The sequence below is a fragment of the Lonchura striata genome, chromosome 1 (genome assembly GCF_046129695.1).
Source record: "Lonchura striata isolate bLonStr1 chromosome 1, bLonStr1.mat, whole genome shotgun sequence".
Taxonomy (NCBI): Eukaryota; Metazoa; Chordata; class Aves; order Passeriformes; family Estrildidae; genus Lonchura; species Lonchura striata.
This window is the reverse complement of record NC_134603.1, coordinates 143563665-143586712: the sequence shown is the minus strand read 5'-3', so window position 1 is coordinate 143586712 and position 23048 is coordinate 143563665. Positions and strand designations below refer to the sequence as shown.

The following is a 23048-nucleotide window of genomic DNA, read 5'->3' as shown; positions in this document are numbered from 1 at the left end:
GACAACCTGATCAGACCATTTGATAGTGATGAATTGGTTTATATGATAGTAATACTTAATAAAAATGTAAACAGCCATTGCTGGTGGAAATAGTTTTTTAATCCAGTTAATTAACATTCAAGTGCTTAATCTAGTCTATTAATTAGGACTGCATATGTGTTTACTAATTTTTAATTACTTTAGAATAGACGGAAATTGTAATAATTAATGTTGGAATGCAGACTGCTGCTGCTGTGTCAATATGAAAATAAATCAATCTTCTTGCCTTTTATTTATTTAAGTAAATATAACCTGGTTAGCATCATGTGTTGACTCCCAGACAGAACACTAGAAAAGCTCATCGTCTCCTTTAGAAAGAACAAGATGTTGGATTGTAATTAATTCAGTACAACCTGGTGTTCTGGAGGGCTGAATACAGTAATAGGCTGGAATGGTTTCCTCCCGCCCCAGATCCAAAGGTGCCTCAGTAAAACTTTGTTTTAATATCTCAAGCTGTGAAATAATTTCTTTATAAAGCATTTGCTTGATGAAGCTAACATATTTAACAAAAATAAATTATGTTACTCTCCATTGTCTGTGTGCTATGGAAAGATTCTTTCATCAGTCAAAAGAGTGGAGCATCAAGTTGCTGGTTTTTAAAGTAGTACTACTAGTACTACTACAGTACTCTTACATTTCTTTTGTCTTCAGAGGATAAGGATGGCAATAAATCCCTTACACCACTTGAAATATATTAATGATCACAAGTGTGCTTTTTACAGCTGGGGTAATTGTTGAGTTTTACTGCAGTTTTGTATTTCTAAAAAGAGAAAACCTATTGGTCAAACACTTAATGCTATTGCTTTTTAAAATAATTATATTTTTTGTTGATATTTTACACAAAATTGCTTGTGTGTCTTACTGTGGAGTTTAAAAAGTATTTTAGTTTATGCAGTTGACCATTTGAAGATTTACTCTAATTCCATTGCTGCAATAGGACTAACAATCTATAAGTTATGATCCAAACAAAGCTGCTGTTTTTATATCTGAATGTGTTAATGAATATTTGAAACTTATTTTTTCTTGAAAAAGTTGTATACATATACACTGGGGACCAAAATCTTACATTGTTCAAACTGATGACAATTCCTATGCTATTTTACCATGATAAATGGTGATAATAAAACCTCTCACCTTTCTGTTGCTTTTGCCATATTATAAGAAGTGTAAGCACTCCAATCTAGATTAAGCCTTTCATTTATTAAATTTGTTTTGAGATGACATGGTGGTTTGTTTTTACTTGATTTTATTTCCTATTTGCAGATTTTTAGTTCAGTGATTGAGAAATGCAGAGTCCTATTGCCTCAGGTGAATAAAACTACTGTAACCTAATAAACCATTCAAGTTGAGGTCCCATGGAGCATGGGTTGGATAAAATATATGATAATTATTTATTAGCTGTTGTTGATATGATATTTGGTCTTTGCTGTGGGTTTGTCTTCATAAAGAAAAATAAAATTAAGCTAAATGGCAGCAGTGCTGACTGAATTCTGGTGTAAGTTCTTTGAAAGAGCTGATAGTGGTCTAACATTGAACACCTAAGCTATTTTCTTTATTAATGCATTACTATGGCTTGTTCAGTCCTTCTGCTGTTAATTTCTGCATAAGAATGGATGTTATGATGAGCTTCTCAGGTCACTGCAGGTGATGAGATCTAAAACTGAAGGACAGATAACAGGAAGCACAGCTTATCTCAGGTATTGGAAAGAACAGAGTGATTCTCAAAAGATTAGGGTAACTTCAGTCATTTATTTTTTATTAAAGAAGAAAAAGATCCACATGGAAGCAGTCTCCTGACAGTAAGCATGATGTTTCCAGAAAAGATAGTCATGTTCATTTTCTACTCTTGTAAATCTGACATCTAAAGCCCAGCAAAATACCATAGGCTTACTGTTGACTTTAAGGCTGATAAAAGCTGGTCTAGCAATGTGTGCTCCATTCTATGTCAAATTAAAAACATCTCTGTGGCCTTTAAACATGACTCATCAAGAGGCCTTTTCCCTGCACACAGCAGTGTTCATGGCTGTGGATTCCAGCAGCAAAGGATTCTTCATAGCTCCAGTGACTTACTCCTGTGGTTCCTTCCACATTGTGTAAGGCGCCTCTGAAAGTTTTTTGTTTTGTTTCTTTTTCTTGCAAGGACGGGAGTCAAGATGTGATATCTGGGCCTCCAGCAGTACAGTTCCTCTCCTTGAATAATCTCTTTTGATTCAAATAAAGGGTATTTGAAGTATCATGTTAAATAAAGGGTTTCTGAAGGAATCAGAGATAAATGCAAGATGTTTTGGCTGTCCTTTTTTCCCATAAGCTCATAATCTTGCAGAATGGCATACCAGGGTCTGGAAATCAAGATTTAAAAGTGTTTATTTGCATTAAGTCTTCCAGTCCCAAAGACTTTCTAGTTTATTATAAGGACTGAGCTACTGTGGTCCAGATGGCTACATTGTAGTGCTGTTTCACAACGAACTTCCTAACCTGTGTTCCTAATGCTAATTAGATTGGATGAGACTAACATGGCTTGTGTTTCTTCACGCTGAAAAAATGTTACAACTTGGTGTGCCTTTTAATGGAACTGAAGCCTTTTGAAGGTTTGATGCTGTCAAAACTGTGAATACCTGAAAAAAACCCAGTAAGATCAAAAGCTAAGCTTGAAATAAGAAACATTCATTTTTAGATGTTCTGAAGTTATAGGTTGTAGACTGTCTGGAATAGGCAAGAAGCTGGAGGCAACTTAGAGTAGGAGATAACATATATAGAGATTTATATGCACATACCTTTTTGCATATATATAATATCTATAAAATACTTGCAGCTGCATGCATTGAATAATATTTTTCAATCAGCCTCAAAGGAACAGAATGTAATTGGGGGATTTATCTTGATACATGACATGCAAAGGACAAAAAGATTTGCTGTTTCATGCTAGGATTCTTAAATGCTTTGTTTGTCTTTTGTTGGAATATCTTATAGACCTTCACTTGTGGATTAATTTATTTTCAGTTGCTGGAGATTGCTAATTAGCTTGCTATAAAACAGTAAGAGAGTTATGAGCAAAGTTTTAGAAGCATATTTTTGTAAGCATTGATATTTCACATTGTGTTAGAAAATTAAATTTCCAATACTCTTGAGCTACTGACATTTTGGTGTTGTCACATCTCTTTTGTGTGTAGATTTCTCAAGCATAAAATAATGACTTTTATGGTAAAAACATGTTCCAGCTGTCTGCAGCTGCAGTCTGGTTTTCCTGCTGCTACCTACCTTTCAACCAGCACTGGAGAGAGCATGGATCCTTTATCCAGTACAAGTTTCTTCTTTCTGTTTTTTGCATGCCTGAACCTAATTTGCATTAGATATGGAATTATTGGCATAAATTTGCTGTTCCTTGTAATTTCAAAGTGATTGGTGAAAAAGAGTAAATGCCTGAGAGTACTTTCACAAGCTAAATTCCCAAATGGTTTCCACTTGGGCTTAGAGCTGAGTTTTAAAATTTTTTTATTGATGCTTATGTAAGCTAAATTTGAGTAAAGGGACTATTATTAAAATCTTTTGGCTAAGATGATGTTGAAATCACTTTAAAAAAAAAAAAAAAAAGAGATGTCTTTTGGTTATGTAAAGTTTTAGCTGTGTTGCTAACAGAATAAACAATTTGCAGAGACCAGCGTAGGTTTAAGTTGATTTGCTCCATTTACCCTACCAATTTGGACAGAAAAATGTAATGCTTTCTTGGAAATGTCTTTAAAATATTATATTATAGATTAATTTGCAGGCTGCAGAGTGCTGCTATCCATAACAATTTTTTCTCTGTCTTGAAAATTAAGTTCTAAAATGAAATGTGTATAAGAGCTGGCATTATCTCTTTCAGTATGTTATGAAAGATAAATTGGGATAAATTATTTCTTTCAAATAAGTGCATAAAATCATTTACAGTGGAAAAAATATCTCAGGTGTATCAAAAACCACTGTGATTTTTTCCTATTTTTCTTACAGTGGTGAACACAGAGTTAGTAAATATTCATTTAATTAATGACTTGGCAAAGTTCTAAATGGGACTTGAGATTTTAAACTTGTTACTTGATGGCTAACAGATACAGAGTATATCTGACTAAAGAAATTTTGGAAGAGAAGTCTGCAGCTTAAGTCATAATAATAGATGGCAGATTAATAGATGATGACTGCTTGTGATTATAACACTCCCTTGATTTTGCATTTTTTCTGTAGCTTTCAGTGTATATAAACATGACATATTGAATATTTTTATTCTATAAAACTGTGGTTTTGCTCATGATTTGGCTCTGTAGTAATGATAACGTATAGAAGTATCTAAACACAGATATTGAATTCCAGTGCACAGGCATCAATCCACACTCAGTTTTCTGCATTTCTGGGTGGGATGAAGTGGTTTCCTCAGGAAGGTGCAGCTCTTGCTTTCCTGACTTGGTGCTGTTCTTTCTCTGGCTCACTGTGATGAGTTTTGTGTCCCATCAGAGCTGTTGACCCTTTGCAGGATCCCATTAATGGCTGCCTTTCCTTTGGCTGATGATGCTGTGATCTAGGCATTGATCGGAGTCTCTGTTATAGACACTTCTTGCTCTTTGGTGGGAAGAAATGTTGAAATGCTGATCTGCAATGGCACTTTGATGGTGTTGAGATCTTTTTTTAACAGTAGATTAAATTGTCATTTGCAGCTCGTGGCTGTGTTTGATGAGCAAGATCCACACCATGGGGGTGATGGCACCAGCGCCAGCTCGACAGGCACGCAGAGCCCGGAGATTTTTGGCAGTGAGCTTGGCTCCAACGCGGCGTCGGCCTTTCAGCCTTACCAAGCGACGAGTGAAATTGAGGTCACGCCGTCAGTCCTTCGTGCAAGTGAGTAAATGTTCTTGGTATCTCAATGTGTTTTGTCTAAATTTACAAAGATGCCAAGAGCATCGATGCTGCTGGGAAAAATGATTCATTATCCGTCCTTATTGAAAGCTGATCAGAACTGAGAAACTGCGTAAATGCTTCTTGCATGCAAGTAAACAAACCTGTTCTGTTTTAATAAATTATTTATAAATTGCTTTTAGGAGCCATAAGCTCCTTCTATGTTGCCAGTTTAAAATTGTCCTCACACTGAAAATCACAGCAGTATCTCCAAATGTAGTTGCTGCATGGTGTAATTTTCAGTTTTGTTCATTTAATGAACAAAATGGTAAAAAAGAAACTAAAGATAGGAGCACTTTTTACTTAACCTGTCAATGTTGCTAGGTTATGCTGTCACCTTTCCATAAACACCTGCTAAAATATGCATTTACTGTGTTTCAAAAATACACTTTAAAAAGCAGAAACTACATCCAGAAACATCCCTTTATTTTATTTCAATGTGATGAACATTTGTTGGAAAACCACATAGCAGGAATTGCTTTCTACATTTCTTGCTCAGGCAGGTTTTTGACTATTTGAACTTACTAAGAAGAAAATTATGGAATGAAATTCATTGTATAATTTTCATTGTTGTTAAAAGTACCATGCAAAGAAAACAATGTGGATAAGGCATTGTGTCCTTTTATGTGTAGTGTCTATAATTTTGAACTTTTGAAATAGGCACTCCACTCCAGAAAATACTTAGTAGAAGTTAGTATTATCAGTCCTTTGATATTTTACAGATACATTGTTTAAAACAACCATGTGTAATTTCCAAGAGATTTTGTATAGGTGTTTTATTAATGGATAAAATCTGTGTTTAAGCAATCAGGTAGAATGCAAATGGAAAAGTTACCACTCTGTTAAGTTTGAGGGGTTTTGTACCAGAATGTTTTCTGTACAATTAAGGGAATAGCATTTAACAATTAGCTTACTTAGAGCTAAATGTGTGTCTTTTTAAGCTATAACTGTGCTTCATTGCAATACAGAATTAAATTAGGGAAGGATTAATGGCAGAATAAAGAAGTATCCTGGAATTTCAGGACCCTTCCATTTTGCTGTCACTAGAGTGTGTCACTGCTAAATGCACATCTCATTTCCATGCGTAAGCCAAAAAACTGTCCTCCTTGGTTCTCAACATAACAGGGGTTAGAGCAGGCAAGTGCAGACACATTTTCTCCTTAGTGTGATCATCTGGTATATTATACAATACGTGAATTTTAATGCATCAAAATCATATAGTAGAGATAAAACTCAGTGATATATTGGACAGCTCACTTATCTTTGGTGTCATTCTGGAAAATACACGGAGCACTTGGCTAGTTCACTGGCTGCTAAGATGACCCAAAAGGAATTTGAGGCCCTTCAATACAAAGCTCTTTACAAATACAGAAGACTTCTAAAACTGTTGGTAACGATTATAGCTCTTTGACACTTTTTGTAGAAGCATGCACAAATAAAGTGTGTGAAACAATTAGTAATAAATATGTTATCAGAAATCAGAAATGTTCTCCTATCTAATTCCTTTCTAAGTGTTGACAGATATGTTTTGGTTTTAAGTGTTCCAAACCACAGGCTTGGAATCTCATTGCAGTAATATTATTCTATATGAAACATACCTATTTCAGGAATTTCATTTAAATATACATTGAAAATGGAAATACCATCCTTATTGTTGTTCCTTTATAACTTGTGAAGTGAAGCATAGCATACAAATGGTATTCTCAGTATTTCAAATAATTATCTTCTTACTGTGTAAGTTCTATTCAGCAAATAAAACCCATCCAGTTTTGCGGTAGATGCAGATCCTGATTATTACATGTTGACAAGGTCATATATCTATTAATTGGATTGGAGATGGGATACAAAATTGCTGTAATTATTGTAATTTTCCAGCTAATTGCAGGGTTGGCGGTGAATATTTTACTTCTAACAAATGAAAAACAGTATTCGGTCTGAAATTGGTTTATAGCATTTGAGCCGTTTTGTTTTACATCTCTGGTGCTTTTTGCTGGCACGGTGGGCTCTGCTCCGCGCCCGTTCCGCGCGGTTTTGTGCCCTCGTGCTGCCGCTCACCTGCACCCTCTGCTCCCAGGCAGCAGCTCCGTGCATTAGGCTGGGGCTCAAAGCCTGCTGAGATCCTCCTCTCTTTGTTCTGGTTGCCATGCTACCCCTTTTGTTTGTTTACAGATCACACCATCGCTCCTCTCCCAGCAAGGGGAAGGTTAGCTAGATCAGGTCCAGCTGGAAGAGTAGTATTCATCTGGAATCCCTCTTTTCCCATGCACAAACACAGCCTCTACTTTGCATGTTGGGGAGGGCGTGTGTGTGACAAATTCCATCTTCCCATATAAACATGGAAGCAAAAATGAGGCTGGCCCATACCCCCTCTGTTGTTTTGCAGCATGAAAACACAATTCATTGATACAAGCAGTCTATTTATTTATATTTCTTATCTAGCTTTCTTTTTTACTGCTTTTCTGTCACCCAAGTTAAACTTCTTATTGTATTTCATCACTTCAGCTGCATCTTTTTTTAAGCATGCAGTACACAAGGCGTTTTTTGTGTTGTGCCTGCGTGTTTTCTGGGAAGAGGTTGGAAGCTCACTGCAGAAGATTGTTAAAGCAGACTGATGTTTATTCCCTGCTGAAATATAAACTGGAGGCGCAGGTGAAAATTGCCAAACCTAATGAGCAATTTGGCAGATAAGACAGGATGTCAGGCAGTGACAGTTCAGCAGCGGGTGCACTGCCTGTGAACCAAGTTGTTTGTTTCACAATGCTGCATTTAAATATTGTAAATAAAATCACTTTTCAGCTTCATGAGATATTGTGAAAAGGGTCATCTCTTTGTCTTGTTTTCCTTTAAAATTATTTAGTTTGTTCAAGAACTAAGACCACCCTTGGTTATTTGTCTTGGTGTGATTATGTGTAACAAGTCTCTGAATATTTCAGCAGTTACAGTGAAAAAGCAGCTTTCATACATAACATTATTTGGAAAACATTATAAGAGAGGTAGAGAGGTTTGGAGAGCTGATGTTTTTTCCCTTAAGGGGAATAAGAGGGTTTGGAGATACTCTTTTTTCTTCAGCTGTTAATGGAAGAGTATTGAGAAAATGAAGCCAGATTCTTCTCACGTAGATGCATTATTGCTGGAGATGACAAGAACAACTACAGACAAGGAAAATGCCAGTTAGAAATAAGGAAAACCATTCTCACCTGGAGAGCCAAACAAGCTTCTCAAAGAAATTGTGACATCTCCATGTGCTTGGAGATGGACAGAATTTGACTGAACATGGCTCTGAACAGCCTGCTCCACCTGGTCCTTTTTTGTGTGGACTGATTAAACCAAATAACCCCCAGAGATCTCACCCAACCTTTGTAATTCCATGACTACAAATATAATTAATAAAAGTAAACTATTTGCTTCTCAAAGCTATTGCTTGTAGAAGTGAATGATGTCCACAGTGACATATTTAGCAGACAGGTGTAGAAGCATATTGTGCATGTACAGCTTCCCACCTGGGTTTGTATGGTACTGCTTCATGCCAGTGTGACACAAAGCAGCTGCCTGTGCAGCTTTTAGAGGACTGCTGCTTTTGTTTTCAGGATGTCATGTAGGTGCTTCAGTTCCTTAAAAAGGACATATGGGATAATTGTAAGGTTCTCCTAAAGGCTGGAGGGTCAGGATCTCCTGGAACACTGGTCAGAGAGCCTAAGAAATTGCTAAGAGCTGGCTGGAATTGGTGAACTCCAGTGAATTATATGCTCAGGTGATCTGTATCATATATTTTATCAGGACTCTCAGCATCAATTTTGTACTCTGGTCACAGAACCAGACCATGAAAAAAAAAAGTCTAGATGAGAATATTTTGAAGTGAGTGCACAGCTGGCTCTGAAGATGTGCTAGAAGGGCAGAGAAGCAAAGAAATTGCTGCAGTGTCACATCATTGTTTACCCAGCAGTGTGGCTGTTGCTTTAAGGTTCCCTGTGTGCAAGTGTGCTCTTACCCTGCAATCAGCACAAGTTTATTCCTCACAGGTAAGAGCATGCATGCAGACTTTGACTGGGAATTCATTGCTATAATAAAGTTCCTGACCTTGCTTGCCTTTGAATTTGTCTCTTTCTCTGCTTTCTGAGTAGTTTTTAGTTGTTCACTGACAAATTAGTAGGACATACCAAGTATAGTCCCTGAGGGCTGTCTTAGTTTAAGGACTGTTTAGTACTTTATCAAATCTGAACTGGAATATAAAGCGCTGCATAAAAAGCTAAGATGGAGTTTCAGGCACATGTTTCAGTTCAGCATAGACTTCTGATACATTTATTAACTGTTTTGAAATCAGTGAGATGAGCACAGCCAATGCATCTAAGAAGAGAAAGGTGATTTTTAAGGCAGTACTAATGAACAGCAAAGTCCACAGTACTGTTAGAAGGATCCTGTCAATATGGTGCACTATTACACTGCAATCAGGCATTATGCTCTTCCATCAAAAGATCAAAAGCAAATGCTGTTGTGGGCTCACTGTTGTGAGCAGGAAGACTTAATCAGGAGTGACCAGTTGTGGTGCCAGCCGTGGAGAAATTCTGAACCAGTTGGAGAGAGTGAAAAAGAGCAATAAGGGTAAGTTGCTTTGGAGACTATGATAAATTGGTAGGACTGGTTGATTTAATTAAGGAAAGAAAAAAACTGGTAGGACCCAAGTCTTCAAATGTGTTGATATTTTTCTCATTCTTCATGTCTGATAAGAGAAGGAGAGTTGGCATTTCCTGGGCAAAAGCCATTTTTTGTAACCCATAGGGCTAAAAACATGTTTACTCCTCATTTGGCAAGGCAGTATTTGTGGGAATGGTTCAGAGGCGGGTTCTGCATGCTGCTGAGCACTGTTCTACACTGTGCTCTGAGGCAGGAGGGCTGCTGGGGGCAATCTGTCCTGTTCCTGGCTAAGCCATCAGTTTGTTTAGTGACCCCAGGTGAACCATTTCTTGCGTCCATTGTAACAGTGTGTATGTCTTTGCACCTCAAATTTGAGTGTTCAAAAAATCCAGTGCTAAGCAAGCCATTTAAAGATGGGAGCACACAAATGTGTAAACTTCAAGTACGTTAAAATCGCTTTAAATATGTCAGTTCACTGATTTGATACAAGTATTTATCTAGAGTCCCAAATATATGTTCTGAGAATTATTATGTAAATATTTATAAGGTAAGGGCTTTGGTTTCATGATTTGAAGCACTCCATGTTAATGTGTTGGCAAAGAACTGCAGAGGTGAGTTCATATTTGTTCTGGTCTCAAAAATTATGATTGTTTCAGCACTTTTTCCCACATATGGCCACTGGAAACTTTTTCATTCTTGTTTATGTCTCCTTGACTCCTAATTCAACTCTGAGTCATCTTTATGTATGGAAATAAATTCTTCAAATGTTGAAGAACTAAGGAATTGAGAGATTAGAAATGGAGGAAAAAAAAGATGAGTTCATCAAAACCCACATTTTAGGAGCTTTATCAGATTCAGTTATCTCTAAGATTAAATAGCTGAATACAAAATATTGAGAAAATCATCCACATTTATTATGAAAGATTAGGACTTTACAGACAGTGCTTGCTGAAGTCAGGGTGAGATTTTCTACTCTCTGTGTTGAGTTTTGGATCAGCTCAGCTTTCCATGGTTCATCTCCTTGGTCTCTCCTTCATTGATGTTCAGATGCCTGTCGTTCCAGTGAAGTTCCAGGAATGAAATACAAAGGATTTCCAAACCATCATTCCCACTGTTATTCACTTGTCAGGTTCTCCTAGGTTTCTTTTACTGTCTGGACAATAAAAAAAGAACCTCGAACTGAAGCTTGCACCTCAGTTGTTAGCATCTGAATAAGGAAAGTTTCTCATGCATTGGAGTTTGAGAAGATTTAGCAGCATCTGTTTCCTCACCTTCTGGTGCTCTTGCCATGCAGGAATTCTTATCACATTTTATCCCTAAAGCTCTGTGAGGCATATGATTGTTTAAAAGACAGAGTTATTGAATCAAAAAATCAGTACCAGGTGCTGCTTTCTTCCGTGAGGCTAAATTTGATCTTTGTACAGCACAGTTCTGACTTGAGTGGTCTCCAGTTGGTGTTTTCTCCAAGCATAGTGCTCTGCTGTTAATTTGGGATTGTTGAGCAGTTTAAAAACCATGTGTTTTTGATGAGTTTGTGACACATTTGTAAAAACAAATGGATTTTAAACTGCTTAAGTTCCTAAATTAACCTCTAATATCTTCAATCTTCTTGGTATAACAGCAAGCAAAATACTGTTGCTCCTAGTAGGATTAAAAAAATCCCTGTAAACTAATAAAGTAAAAAAAAAAAAATGAGAACTTACTGATTCTCTGGAGAAAACCTGAGTAATTGTGGTGCATTTTAAGATGTTATTCCATATGGTGAAGACTTCTATCTACAAGTGTTAATAACAAGAAGTAGTAAAAATACAATATTGTATCTGATACCTGGTTAGAGCTATCAGGTAGCTAGAGAATATAGTGCAAGAAAGATAATAAGGAAGGGTTATGAAGATGTAAGTATTGAATTTGAACAGTTTAAGAAGTCAGGTTTGGATATTAGTCTAAATTTGACATCTTAAATAGATTTAATGATCACTTGAACAACAAGCTATTATAGAAATTAGAGCTGTATTCTCAGAATATTTCAACACTCATGTGGTGGTTGTTGAGTTTTATTTTCCCTTTCTTTAAATAAAAGGCAACTTTTTCCTTAATGGAACTCTGGTTTTATGTATGCAAAAACATGATACCATTTTATCCAAGCAAATGTTGCCTTGTAGCTGCTCAAGTTTGTCATATTGTGGTATCATGGGTTTAATACCATTGAGATAAAACTATATGTTTATTTAAAGAGTTTGTCATCCTACATATCAATAAGTATTATATCTGTAAGTGTAATAACTCTTAAAATAGATACTTGATTGCTTCTCTGTTTCTTGTAATTTCATTATAAGCAAACGAGGAGTACAGTGAAGGCAAAAGAACATTAATCTGAAATGAGTAGGAAATGCTTTCTCACAATACAGACAACCATCCTGTGAAATCTTTTACTCTATGAAGGCATATGTACATATTACATTTTTTTACCCAACAGTTTCTAAAAACCTTATGCAGTATTTATAGATACTTGTTCTGAAATGTGGTAAAGCAGTATGCTTCAAGGCATCCTTAAGATCCAGAGCCACTACTCTGCAACAGTAACTGGCATCCCAGTTGTGTTTTGCTTTGCTTTGAGGCAACATGAATGTGTCTTTGAAGGGGTATTGGGGGGGGGGGGGGGGGGGGTAACTGACATTAATTACTGACAAAAAATCTTTCAACAGGAGAAGGATGCAAAGTTTATCAAATGTACTTAATTGCTCACTTGGTCCTAAGCAGGCTGAACTTGTGGGATTGGTGTTCTAGGGCTAATGAGGAGGGGTGTGTGCTGGGCTCTGTGGTGCTACCCTGGGTTCAGTGCATCAGCTAGTGCATGTCCCCCTCCCCAGAAAAGCATATGGGTATTTTTGATCACAAGCCCAGTGTAGGAAGATATTACATTTAAAGTATATCCTTTATTATGCTAAACTTTTACTTGAGTGTTGCTTGCTTTTGTTCGTAATTCACAAGGGATCATCTCGCTCCCTTCCTTATTACATTTGCAGCAAAATAACACACTCTTTTAGATGGGGATGTGTTTTGGAGATAGTCCATCTCTCTGGGTGATTACTGGGAAAAAGTTGCTTTAAATTCTGTATCTTTTGACATATTCCTTTGAGGAGGATGAGAGAGAGACAGATGGCTACTGGTTGAATAGGGTTGTTTTTTATATACTCTCATGCCCTGAAAAGGACTGAAACATGATATTGAAATAAAGAAGTGGGTGAGAAATAACTTTCTATTAATTTATTGCTTTATTTCATACTTGAAACAAAGATAAAATTTGTTGTTTTTTCTACCCATCTCTTGCTATAATTCTTTAATTAATTGTGGAATTGAGTACCAGCTTCAGAATGTTGTGGGTTCATGTTAGGGGCAGATGAGGCATTCAGGGTGAGAATAAAGAGTGTATATTTGTAAGAACTTTCCTCTTTTTGACCCCTGGCACTGGATGCTGTGGAGGTGACTAGCTTGGCTTCAGCCCATGGACCTGTTTGGAGCTGGGAATGAGGCATGAGCCCAGCACCTGCTCTCCTGCTGTCACAGCTTGGCCCAGCTCACTGTAGCTCAGTGTCCCCAGTACTCTACAGCCAGGGAACCTCAGCTCAGCTCCCCTTCTGTAACACTGCAAGGACAGATGGGATCCCACTATGTGACACAGTTGTCACCTTGCTATTTCTTGCCATGTGTTCTCAGATGTTGAAGCATCAGAGGTGCCAGTGGCTCTGAAAGCCAGCCCAAATCTGGAAGAGTAAACATGATGTGAACATAATGAGGTCTGAAGCATGTGAGTTGCTTTTACTGCTCTATGCAGGTGGGTGGCTCTGTACCCCATTCTTTCACACACTGTGCAGGGTGTTACAGCCATCCTGCCTTTCCTGCTGTTCAGGATATCCTGGCTTCCCTTGCATCTGGGAGAGTTCTCTGTATACACACTCAACCTCTGGAATGGGTAGCTTTGTAAAGGAGCATCCCTCCTTTAATAACCTTAATATAGGCTAGTAAAGTAAATGCATTTGCAAGTTTGCAGACAGAATAATGATGGGTAACAACTGCTGAAACTCTTTCAAATGAAATAACATTTGAAGCAATGCTAGCAGTTCTTTTTAGTAGATTATAAAAGAACAAAATTATGTTCACCAGTTACTAAAAAGTTGGAAAATGGACACATGTGCCTTGTTAACCAGCCTTATATAATACAGAAATAAGTCTTTCAGTGTTTTTGGTAAGTCCTGACTTGATCTCTCTGCTTTTGGGCTTTTTGGAGGTTTTCTGCCTATGAAAACTTTCTCCACCAAATATAAAAATGATGTTAGCTTCTATTCCAATCCATTTTGAGCTCTGACGTTTAAGACTTTCTTTAGATGACAGAGAGATTGTAGGTCAAACACTGCCTGACTTTCACAATGATTTCCATCTGAAGGGTCTTACATAGTATAATCTCTTCATGTTTTATTTAAAATTTTAGTTGGGTTCTTGACTCATGGAAAAATAAATAAAAATGAAGGTCTTGCTGCAGTGAAAAAACCATGAAACTGCTCTGTCAAATGAACTGCGTGACATTTATCCATGGGAAATATCCATTAAACGAGTGAATAAAGTTACTGCTCTAGTTTGACATAGTAGGCAATATTTCTGTGAGTGTTTTACATGTAGATGACTTACCTCTACCTCTGTTTTAAGTTCACCTTTAAAGTAATAAAACACGAGTGGCCAAGGTCTTCCTGTAATCCTGCTTTCCCATAGCTCTTTGTTATGTTGCTTAAAACATAACATTACAGTGTAATAAGTATTTTCTCCACCCATAAAGGGTAGGGGAAAAATCTGTTTGCAGTTAGTGCTGGTAGTGAGATACTATTTCTGGGTTGTGACCGGAGGCGCAGGGTGTACAGCTGAAGGCTTGAGGAGAGGTCACTGCCAGGGTGCTGCTCCAGGAGCTCAAGGAGGAGAAGCCATGTGTAAGCAGCAGTGGAGGGAAGGAGGAAAAAACAGAACTGTTTAAAAATCTATCACCCAAAAAGTGAAGGGTGAAAAAGTTTCCATGAAACTGCAGCTGGGAATACTCATAGACATTTGTTTACTGAGCTTGGTCTGCGTGTTTCTTCTGTTAGCTGAAGAGTTTATCCCAAACTGTGTGTCTTGGCAGCTGCAGTGCAGCAGTGTGTCATGGTGCCAGCAAATCCAGAGAACGCATAGAAAGTGGGGACCCAAGCAGTGCATGCTTGGGCCGTGTCCTCAGCGGTGCTGGGAGTGAGCAGCTGCCCTCCGAGGGTGCAGCCTCTGGGTTTGCTGTGGGTCATCTGTGCCCAGAGCGTGTCCCAGGCCCCAGGCAGGGAAGCAGCACTTGGGGCAGTGCCTGCTTTGCTGGGCTCAGAGCCTTTGGTGGGCTCGGAGCCTTTGGTGGGCTCAGAGCCTTTGCTGGGCTCAGAGCCTTTGCTGGGCTTGAACCCTTTGCTGGGCTCAGAGCCTTTGCTGAACTCAGAGCCTTTGCTGGGCTTGAACCCTTTGCTGGGCTCAGAGCCTTTGCTGTGCTCGCACCCTTTGCTGGGCTCGGACCCTTTGCTGGGCTCGGACGCTTTGCTGGGCTCAGACCCTTTGCTGGGCTCAGAGCCTTTGCTGTGCTCGCACCCTTTGCTGGGCTCAGAGCCTTTGCTGGGCTCGGACCCCGCAGTGTCCCCGCTGCAGTTCCGTGCCAGGCACATGCCCAGTAGAACAAGCTCTGGGAGGAGAGCCTTGCCTGTGTGTGTGATTTCACTGCTGCATGGGAGTTCCATATAATTCCCAGTGCCTGTCACTTCAGGGTGGATTGTAATGCAGCTATTTATGTGCTGTTCGCTGCGTGGCTGCTGATGTACTAGCCAGCTTCTAGGAGTCTTCATTCTGTGTTTTACCAGAATGATTTCGTGCATGTGAATTTTTTGCATGGGATTCCTATTATGGGATGAATTGAATATTAAATTATTCCTCGAACCCTGAAGGTAGTACATCAGCTTCACTCATCCTGAGCAATTTGTGCTGTGCTGTATGAACCATACCCCAGGTTCAGTTTCTCAGTTTTCCCAGGGCTGGAATTTTACTCCATTTGTTTCCATTTTTCTTTTTCAAAGTCAGAATGTTTTACTAAGGGTGAAAAATATTTTTAATGAAGTATTTTAATTTGCTCTTGTGTTATGAGCTTGGTTCCACCCTCCCCTCATCCAGGTTTTGCCAGATGTTTTAAATATATTCTCAGTACATATGCTTTCAAGGTTTCTCTGCAAATCCCAATTGTGTTTAACAGGCACCGAGTCCTTGTGAATCAATGGTGTATTTTTCTCTACTTTATGCCTCCCAGATCTGGCAGATGTCTTGAGTTTTAGGACAGCAGGTTTTCAGTGTTTTCTGTATGAAAGCAGATAAGATTGGTACATAGTTAGAATTGCCTTAGAAAGGATCGGAGTTTCAGACGTCTGTGGGAGGAAGGCATTTCATTGACCACATGTTTTTGCAGCATTTAGTGAGTTTAGTAAGTAATTAAATCCAATAATTAATTTTATGCTGTATCAAAAGGGATGATTTTTGTAAGGAAAGCTGTATTTGTGGGGCTTTTTTGCATTTCTTCTTTTTTTTTTTTTTTTCTTTTTAAGTCCTTGTATATGTAACATTTAAACCAAATACAGTGTTTCATTTATCGTTCCTTGGAAAAATTTCTTAAAGTCATAGTTTTAGCAAGAGGGATGATAATTTTCACCCGTAGATACATGTGGTTAATTCTGTTTTATTTTCCTTTTGACCCATCAAATGAAATACATTTGTTTGATTTTCGTAATAACTATTTTATTACTCTCACTGCAATGTAAACTTTTTGATCTGTGTTTCCTTCTTTGATTTTGATTTTTTTCCCCTCACTATTTTTTTCTGTCATTTGCTTGTAAGATACCTGAAGGGTCATTTTTAACAATGAAAAGTGAGGAAATGTCAAAGGTAGGGCTGCTGCTGGAGGCTCTTTGTGTGCTCAGTGCTTTCTGTCTGTAGTTATCAAGCTGCAGAATGTGAGGTGCTCAGCACGTGTGATGCGATGAGGCTTTAACCCAAGAGAAGGTTAGTTGGTGACTTGATGCTCCTTCCTTCTGTTTCCATTTGCTGACTTCCAGATTGAGAACCCAGTGCATCTGGGTTAACTTGATGCCTCATGGAAATTTTAGAAAGGAGACAAACACTTTGTATCAGCTTGTGATCAGAAACAGAAGGAGAATCGAAAAGAGAAGGCTTGAAGAATTAAGGAGCCAAGATGCATGGATCAGAAGAGGGGAGGGGGAGGGCAGGAAGAGGAGCTAGTGTCAGGGAATGTTTACCTCCCTGGGGACAAATAAAAATACATAACTGTTTCCTTGATATTACTTTGCTGTATAAACAGTTACCCTAGGACCCATGTAAATGATGTATGACTATGAGAGAGAAAGTGAGTAGGTTGCTGCTGCCCTCCCAATCACCCTTTCTCTTTGCAAAGCTCTCTGTAGAACCTAAGACCTGGTCCATGCCAGAAACTGAAGAAAAGAAAAAAAAAAAAAAACAAACCCCAAAAAAGTTAAAGACACAAAAAGGAGGGATAATCCCACATGAATACACTTTTGTTATTTCTCAAGTGTTAATCACAAAATGAAAAATGGTGGTGTGTAATGTTAGATTTGTGTAAGTGCATGATGACATTTTGAATTACCTTTCCTGAAACACAAACTGTGGATTGTCTGACATAGAAGACATTCACTGAATTGCGGAGCTTTAAAAATGACAGTCCTGGGGCTTTGATGGATTCTCTGTCTCCTGAAGTCTTGAAATTAAAGTCAATATTTTTCTGTATTTCCAACAGAAGTTAAAAGACTAAATGCAGACATTATTGCATGGTGTACCTGGGCTTATATAGGTGTTTGACAGTATGATCACAGGGTGTCTTCAGGATTTGAGTTATGAGTCTTGTTTGGAGCCTCACAGTAGTGCTGCAATGCATGTAGTGGGTGATTCTTTGCATATTTGGACCTATGCTTTTCTTATTTTAAGATTTTTCTGTATTTGTTTTCTTAACAATTATTTTTTGTGGTGCAGTTTTTCATCTTTTCTTCTTGTTTACATTGTCCATGCCAGCCAATTCTGTAGTCTTCCCATCTTTGTCTGCCACAGAAATCTGTATATACTGCTCCAATATCCTTTGCTTCTGCAAACCCTCCAGCAGGCAGGTTTCCCATTCATCCATACCCTACATTTTGTTTGTAGCTGGAGTGTGTTGGTTAGGTTTGTTTTGTCTTGCTTTGCTTTAAAATTAATCTTAAAGGGTTTTTTGCATTTGTTTTTTTGATTCAGCTCCTCCTTGGTGCAGAGGAAGTGAAGACTAAGGAGGATGGACAGCATGTGGTTGAGTCACCATAGCTTGGGCTGGTCATGTTCTCCTGTGGGACTGGCTAGCAAATCAGCTGCTACCCAGGAAACAGGCTGACAAAAATTCTGGATTGACTTTTAATGCTTCCTTGGCCCTTCAGCAGAAACTGATCTGTTTTGGCTCAGCTAAAAAAACAAGGATGTTTTGAGCCCTTTTCTTCCCAGAGTATTTATTCTCTTAACTGTACTTCATGGCCAACTGCTGGCATAGCTGTATTACAAAAAATTCTGCAAGGCTGTATTTTGCAACAATGGCTTCAAGTGTGCTCTGACTTAATTAGCAGGAAAACCCAGCTTATATCTCTGGCTGTATTAGGGACTTCATGCTGTTGTGTGTGACTGCCTATTGTTGAACATTTAATGCAGAAGACAGTTTACCTGACAGATTGGGGTGGGAGCGGTTTTGAGAGAAAAATAGGTTAAATATGTAAGTCACCACATAAATGCTAAGTATGATTATAAAATGCAAAAATGATGATACAGAAATCCATGAGGAGAGCCATGCAAGATTGCCTGTGGGCCTAGGATTTTAGTCTTTTGCTTTTACAGCAAGAGACTAGAAATGCTTATGCAATATTAATTCAGGATATACAGCAAATTGGCATTTGGAAGCATTCAATTTTCCTCATAATTGTTCTCCATTCACTTGGCCGATTATCAGTAATTTCAGGGAATTAAAGATGCTCTTTTTAGAAGTTTCTAGTGAACTCTTTAGAATTGTCAAACAATAACAAACCTGCCACTTAGGCAGCAATTTTCCCTCTTGCTGTCCTCACACTGATGTTAGATTGCTGTTTGGAAAGGCTAGACAAGAAACTGCCATGCAGTAAATCAGCAGGAAATTTTTTTCAGCCTAATGCTGCTGAGTGAATTTTGATCCAAGAATTTCTGTGTTTGTTTTGTTCATGCAAAGACTTTCATCCTTCACTTTAGGAACAGAGAGAGGTTGGTTTTCTTTGATAGCAAATCTGATAAACTGTATTTTGTTGAAGAACTTAGTATTATATTTTTGTGGATTAAGCTCGTTATCCTTCAGTCATCTCTAGGTGAATCCCACTGGAATGCGATTCAAAGCGTGTGATGTCCACATCTTTCCTTTTCCTCTCCTGTAGTATGGAAAGGGAAACGGAATAGTTAAAAGCCCCTCAGGAAGGGGGCTGGGAAGTGCTGTTTACTGAAAAGGTGGCACTCTGTCCTCTCAGTCTGTGTCACAGGACTTCCTAAAGCACAAGGTGTGCACGGGGACAAGAACTGCAAAATGTCTGTGGTCAGAAAGGGGACTGTTTTATGGTGATCTGTGACAGGAGCCAGTGACCTTGTGGGGATATTATGTACCTGCCTGCAGGTTTTGGATGTGCTGAGCATAATCATCTCTCAGCCTCATGAGCTCTGCCTCTTCCTTTCTCCTGGAGTTAGCAGGCCAAGGGGCCAGCATCCCAGTGCTGTCCCTGTGCCAGCCAGGAGTGAGGAACGTGGACATCTGAATGCCTGTGGGCTTGGGTAGTTTTGGCTCCCATTTCCAGCCCTGCTGAGGTGTTGCTGCTGAAGAGAAGCAACAGAGCTCTCCAAGACGTTTAACTGCTTTTCTCCTCAGCAGCTGTGTGGAAACAGCAAAAAACTCTTCACATTTCATAGGTGGTTTTAGTCCTGCACTCGTATTTGAGATAACCCAGCTGCTTCTGAGGAACATGGGAGCAGCCTTCCTTCGACAAATGGTTTTGGTCATCTCAGAAAAAGCACATATGGCTGTTTGATTTATTTTAATCTTCCCTAGATTAGAATTGCCATGGTAATCACACAAAAAGGTATGATGATGGTTGTATTCCAAGAGGTGATAAAAACTGAGGGAGTCTATGGTGCTGCTTGATGCTGGGCATGGAACAAGAAGCAGCCAAATTTGTCCCCGTCTTGAGATTTTTTAATACCTGCAGCCAGGACTTGTTCCTCCATGAGTAGTCTTTTGTCTTGTTGGCTTTTGCATGATAAAACCCCCCAGTTTCATTGGAAATGTTCTGTTGTGGAGGGGATGGAATACCCTCCATTATTAAGATTCAGGCTTCATTTCCCACATATGCAAAGTCTTGGCTTCCTTTTTAAAATTGTTGAGAAGGTTTGCATTTTGTATGTGTTGCATGACCAATGGGTAAGTTTTCTCTCCTAACTTTGAGCTTGAGAATGAAAATGTTAAACATCCTTTGGAAGTATTTTCAAAAACTTGAAAAATACATAAATCAAAATCTCATATGACAAAAAAAAAAAAAAAAAAAAGGAGAACTCTGCCATGAACTAATAACTTTTAAAATAGTTCTAAGAATTCCAGAGAAGAACACAAAGTAATGAACTTGTTCTCAGAAAACTATTTAGTTTCAGAAACATTTAAGAAGTATTTTTTGTGTTTATGTGAATGGTAGATAAGACAATGTTTCAGTTTTTCTAGAGACAAAAATCCCAACTACAGATAATATGTATCTGTATTAATACAAGTTTACTTTTCTGTAATGACTTCAAAAAACATCTGCAAGAGGTAACTGTTTTAGGTAGCCTTTGTATTTGTTGTGATGAGTAAGTATCTTAGATGTTATTTAATGCAGTAGATTTTTGACGTCTTATATGAAATATTAAATACACTAGCTCTCATATAGTTATAAAAATACTCTGCCTTCAGAGATTGTATAAACATAGGTAGCTGAACAATATTAACCTATTTTTCTTCTTTCTTATTTTATATAAAACACAAGATTACTACTTTTATTAATCAGTAAAGTAGTTTTAGTCAGAAGCACCATATTTAATGTAAAAATGGTGTAGAATGAGAACATTTTGAGTTAATTTTCAGATTTTTAAGTAAGCACTTCAAAAAACAGAGGTGGTTCCTACTGGGAGCACATTGGCTGTGGAGATGATCTGTGAGAGCCTATGGGTATTCTCCCACTCACAGTTGTTTGTGCATTTTCCTTGTGTTTATTCTGTGAATGGCAAGGTGTTTTGCACAAGCCATGTAAGGATGCATGGATTGAAAAATCAATGTGATAGGAAGGTCTTACTACTCGCAAGTGTTCTAAATTCTAATATAATATAAAAATTATGATAATATGACTTGTTCCCTAAAACCATTTGCTCTCAGGTAGGTTAAAGAAATAGCTCCATCAGTACAGGAGATGGCTCTCTTTTCTCTGTGGCTCTCTTTTAGTGATTATGCAAGATAACTTCCTTTTGGGGAGTTGAAAATTTTGAGGAATTGCATTCCACAGAGCCTTTGTGAAGAATTAACATTAAGTATTGTTAGACTGAATTTTATCTTTGGTTATAATAGGAGCATGTTATGGTTATGCAGGTGCAGGGTTGGTAGGGGAAGCCTGCAGATGCTGAGGACTCGATGCCACAGTGCTCTTACAGCTCTCCTTTGCATCCTGGCTGGTATCCCTGTGCAGCTGGGGCACTTAGCCAGAAAAAGTCTCTTTTTTGCCTCTTCCTTTGCATCTTCATCCTGGCAGTTGGATAGAGAGTGACCCTTGCATGTTCCTGCTCTGCTCCTGGATCCATTTTGCTGTGGACTGCGGTCTTGCCCTTGACGCTGTGGGGCTGTGTCTGGGTGTGTGCCATTCAGGGAAGTGAGCGCTCTGTCCATCAGCCCATGAGAAAAGCATCCCTGGCCTGGGGCTCATGGGAATTAGAACAACTGTAGTTCCTTTGTTTTCCTGGTTTTCCTTCTGTCCATCCTCAGCAGAGATTTTGTTACAGTTTTTCTGCAGGGAGTTCTTGGGAGAGAGTGGGGTACACAAGTGCATAAGTTGCTTGTCTGGGTTCAGGTGCAGAAGAAGCCATTCAGTTGCCAGACCAGTTGGAACATGTTTTTTTTTCTGCTTAGCGTAGAGTGCAGAGTGTGAGGAGTTTTGCAGAGTACTCTTGTCCAGCTGATTACTTGCAGGGAATTTCCTGGATAAACTGTCCCGGGCTGTTGATTTTTTTTGGAATCTGTTGACATTCCTCATGTTTAAGCAACAACCTCCAATTCCTCATGCTAATGGAAGAAGACCAAGTAAAATATACTGGTAGTCTGCTCTTTTTCTCATTTCAGTGTATCAATATATTTTGGGCTGCAGAAAAATAACTGCCTTATTCATTTCCTTTGAAGAACAAAACAAAATGAGAATTCCTTGATAGAATAAAATGAATACTAACAAAAAATAATACAAGTTAAATATTTACAGATTTTGTAAACTAAAATTTGTCCACCTCATGTGCCCTCTCTGCAGGCAGATATTTGAAATTATTGTAGCACATTCTAGGATGAGACAAGGAGGGAGCTTTGTGGTGTGGAAACAGCTTGGAAAAGTTAGCTGCTGGGAATCTGACAAATTCTGGCACGAAGTATATACCATAGTATTTCAGTAAATATCTTCTGTTAGTTCTGGCTAAAGCTGTTTCTCCACTAAGAAAGATGATCTTCATCTCTGGGCTAGAACCAATCACAAATTCTAATGAAATTTGGCAACTGCAAGCATGAAAAGTCATTGATCCAAAAATTCACGAACTGTCTTTCATGTAGCAAGATTTCCTTTTGAATCTCAGTTGAAGCTCTTTCTATTGGCTTATTCTTGATTTTGAACTTATAGGAATAATTTTTTACTCTATTCAGATTTGGCAATGTGAAATTAAAAAACTGTGTGAGAGTCACATAATTAAGCATGCAGTGTAACTGCATGTTTTCAGGGCTGTAGAAGGAGAGGAATGGGAAAAAAAAAAAACAGAGGGGAAATAAAAATTAAAAAAAAAAAAAAGAAAGATAAAAAGAATAGACATTGCCAAAGTTTTTCTAAGGTGTAGAAAATGTTCTTCATTTCCAAAACAGAGCAATTTATGCTCCCTGTTGTTGTAGGGGACTTTGAAAACTACATGTAAAGATGCTCAACTTTGCACATTCTTCAAGCAGCACTAGTTTCCTACTGTTCACTAGGCATGGTTTTGAACAGTAAGGGGATATCTAGAAAAGAATTGAGGATGTCTGCTGGTCTGTCTCT

The 23048-nt window shown here is 38.3% G+C and overlaps 1 protein-coding gene across 12 annotated transcripts in view; it reads left to right on the top strand.

Moving 5' to 3' along the window:
• The window catches only part of PARD3 (par-3 family cell polarity regulator), a 441459-nt gene that overhangs the window by 142172 nt on the left and 276239 nt on the right, over positions 1-23048 (top strand). For all 12 annotated transcript variants that reach the window (XM_021542942.2, XM_021542949.2, XM_021542932.2 and 9 more), the window contains exon 3: positions 4725-4905. In XM_021542942.2, coding sequence (XP_021398617.2) covers positions 4725-4905 — 181 coding nt within the window. The remainder of the gene's footprint in view (positions 1-4724; positions 4906-23048) is intronic.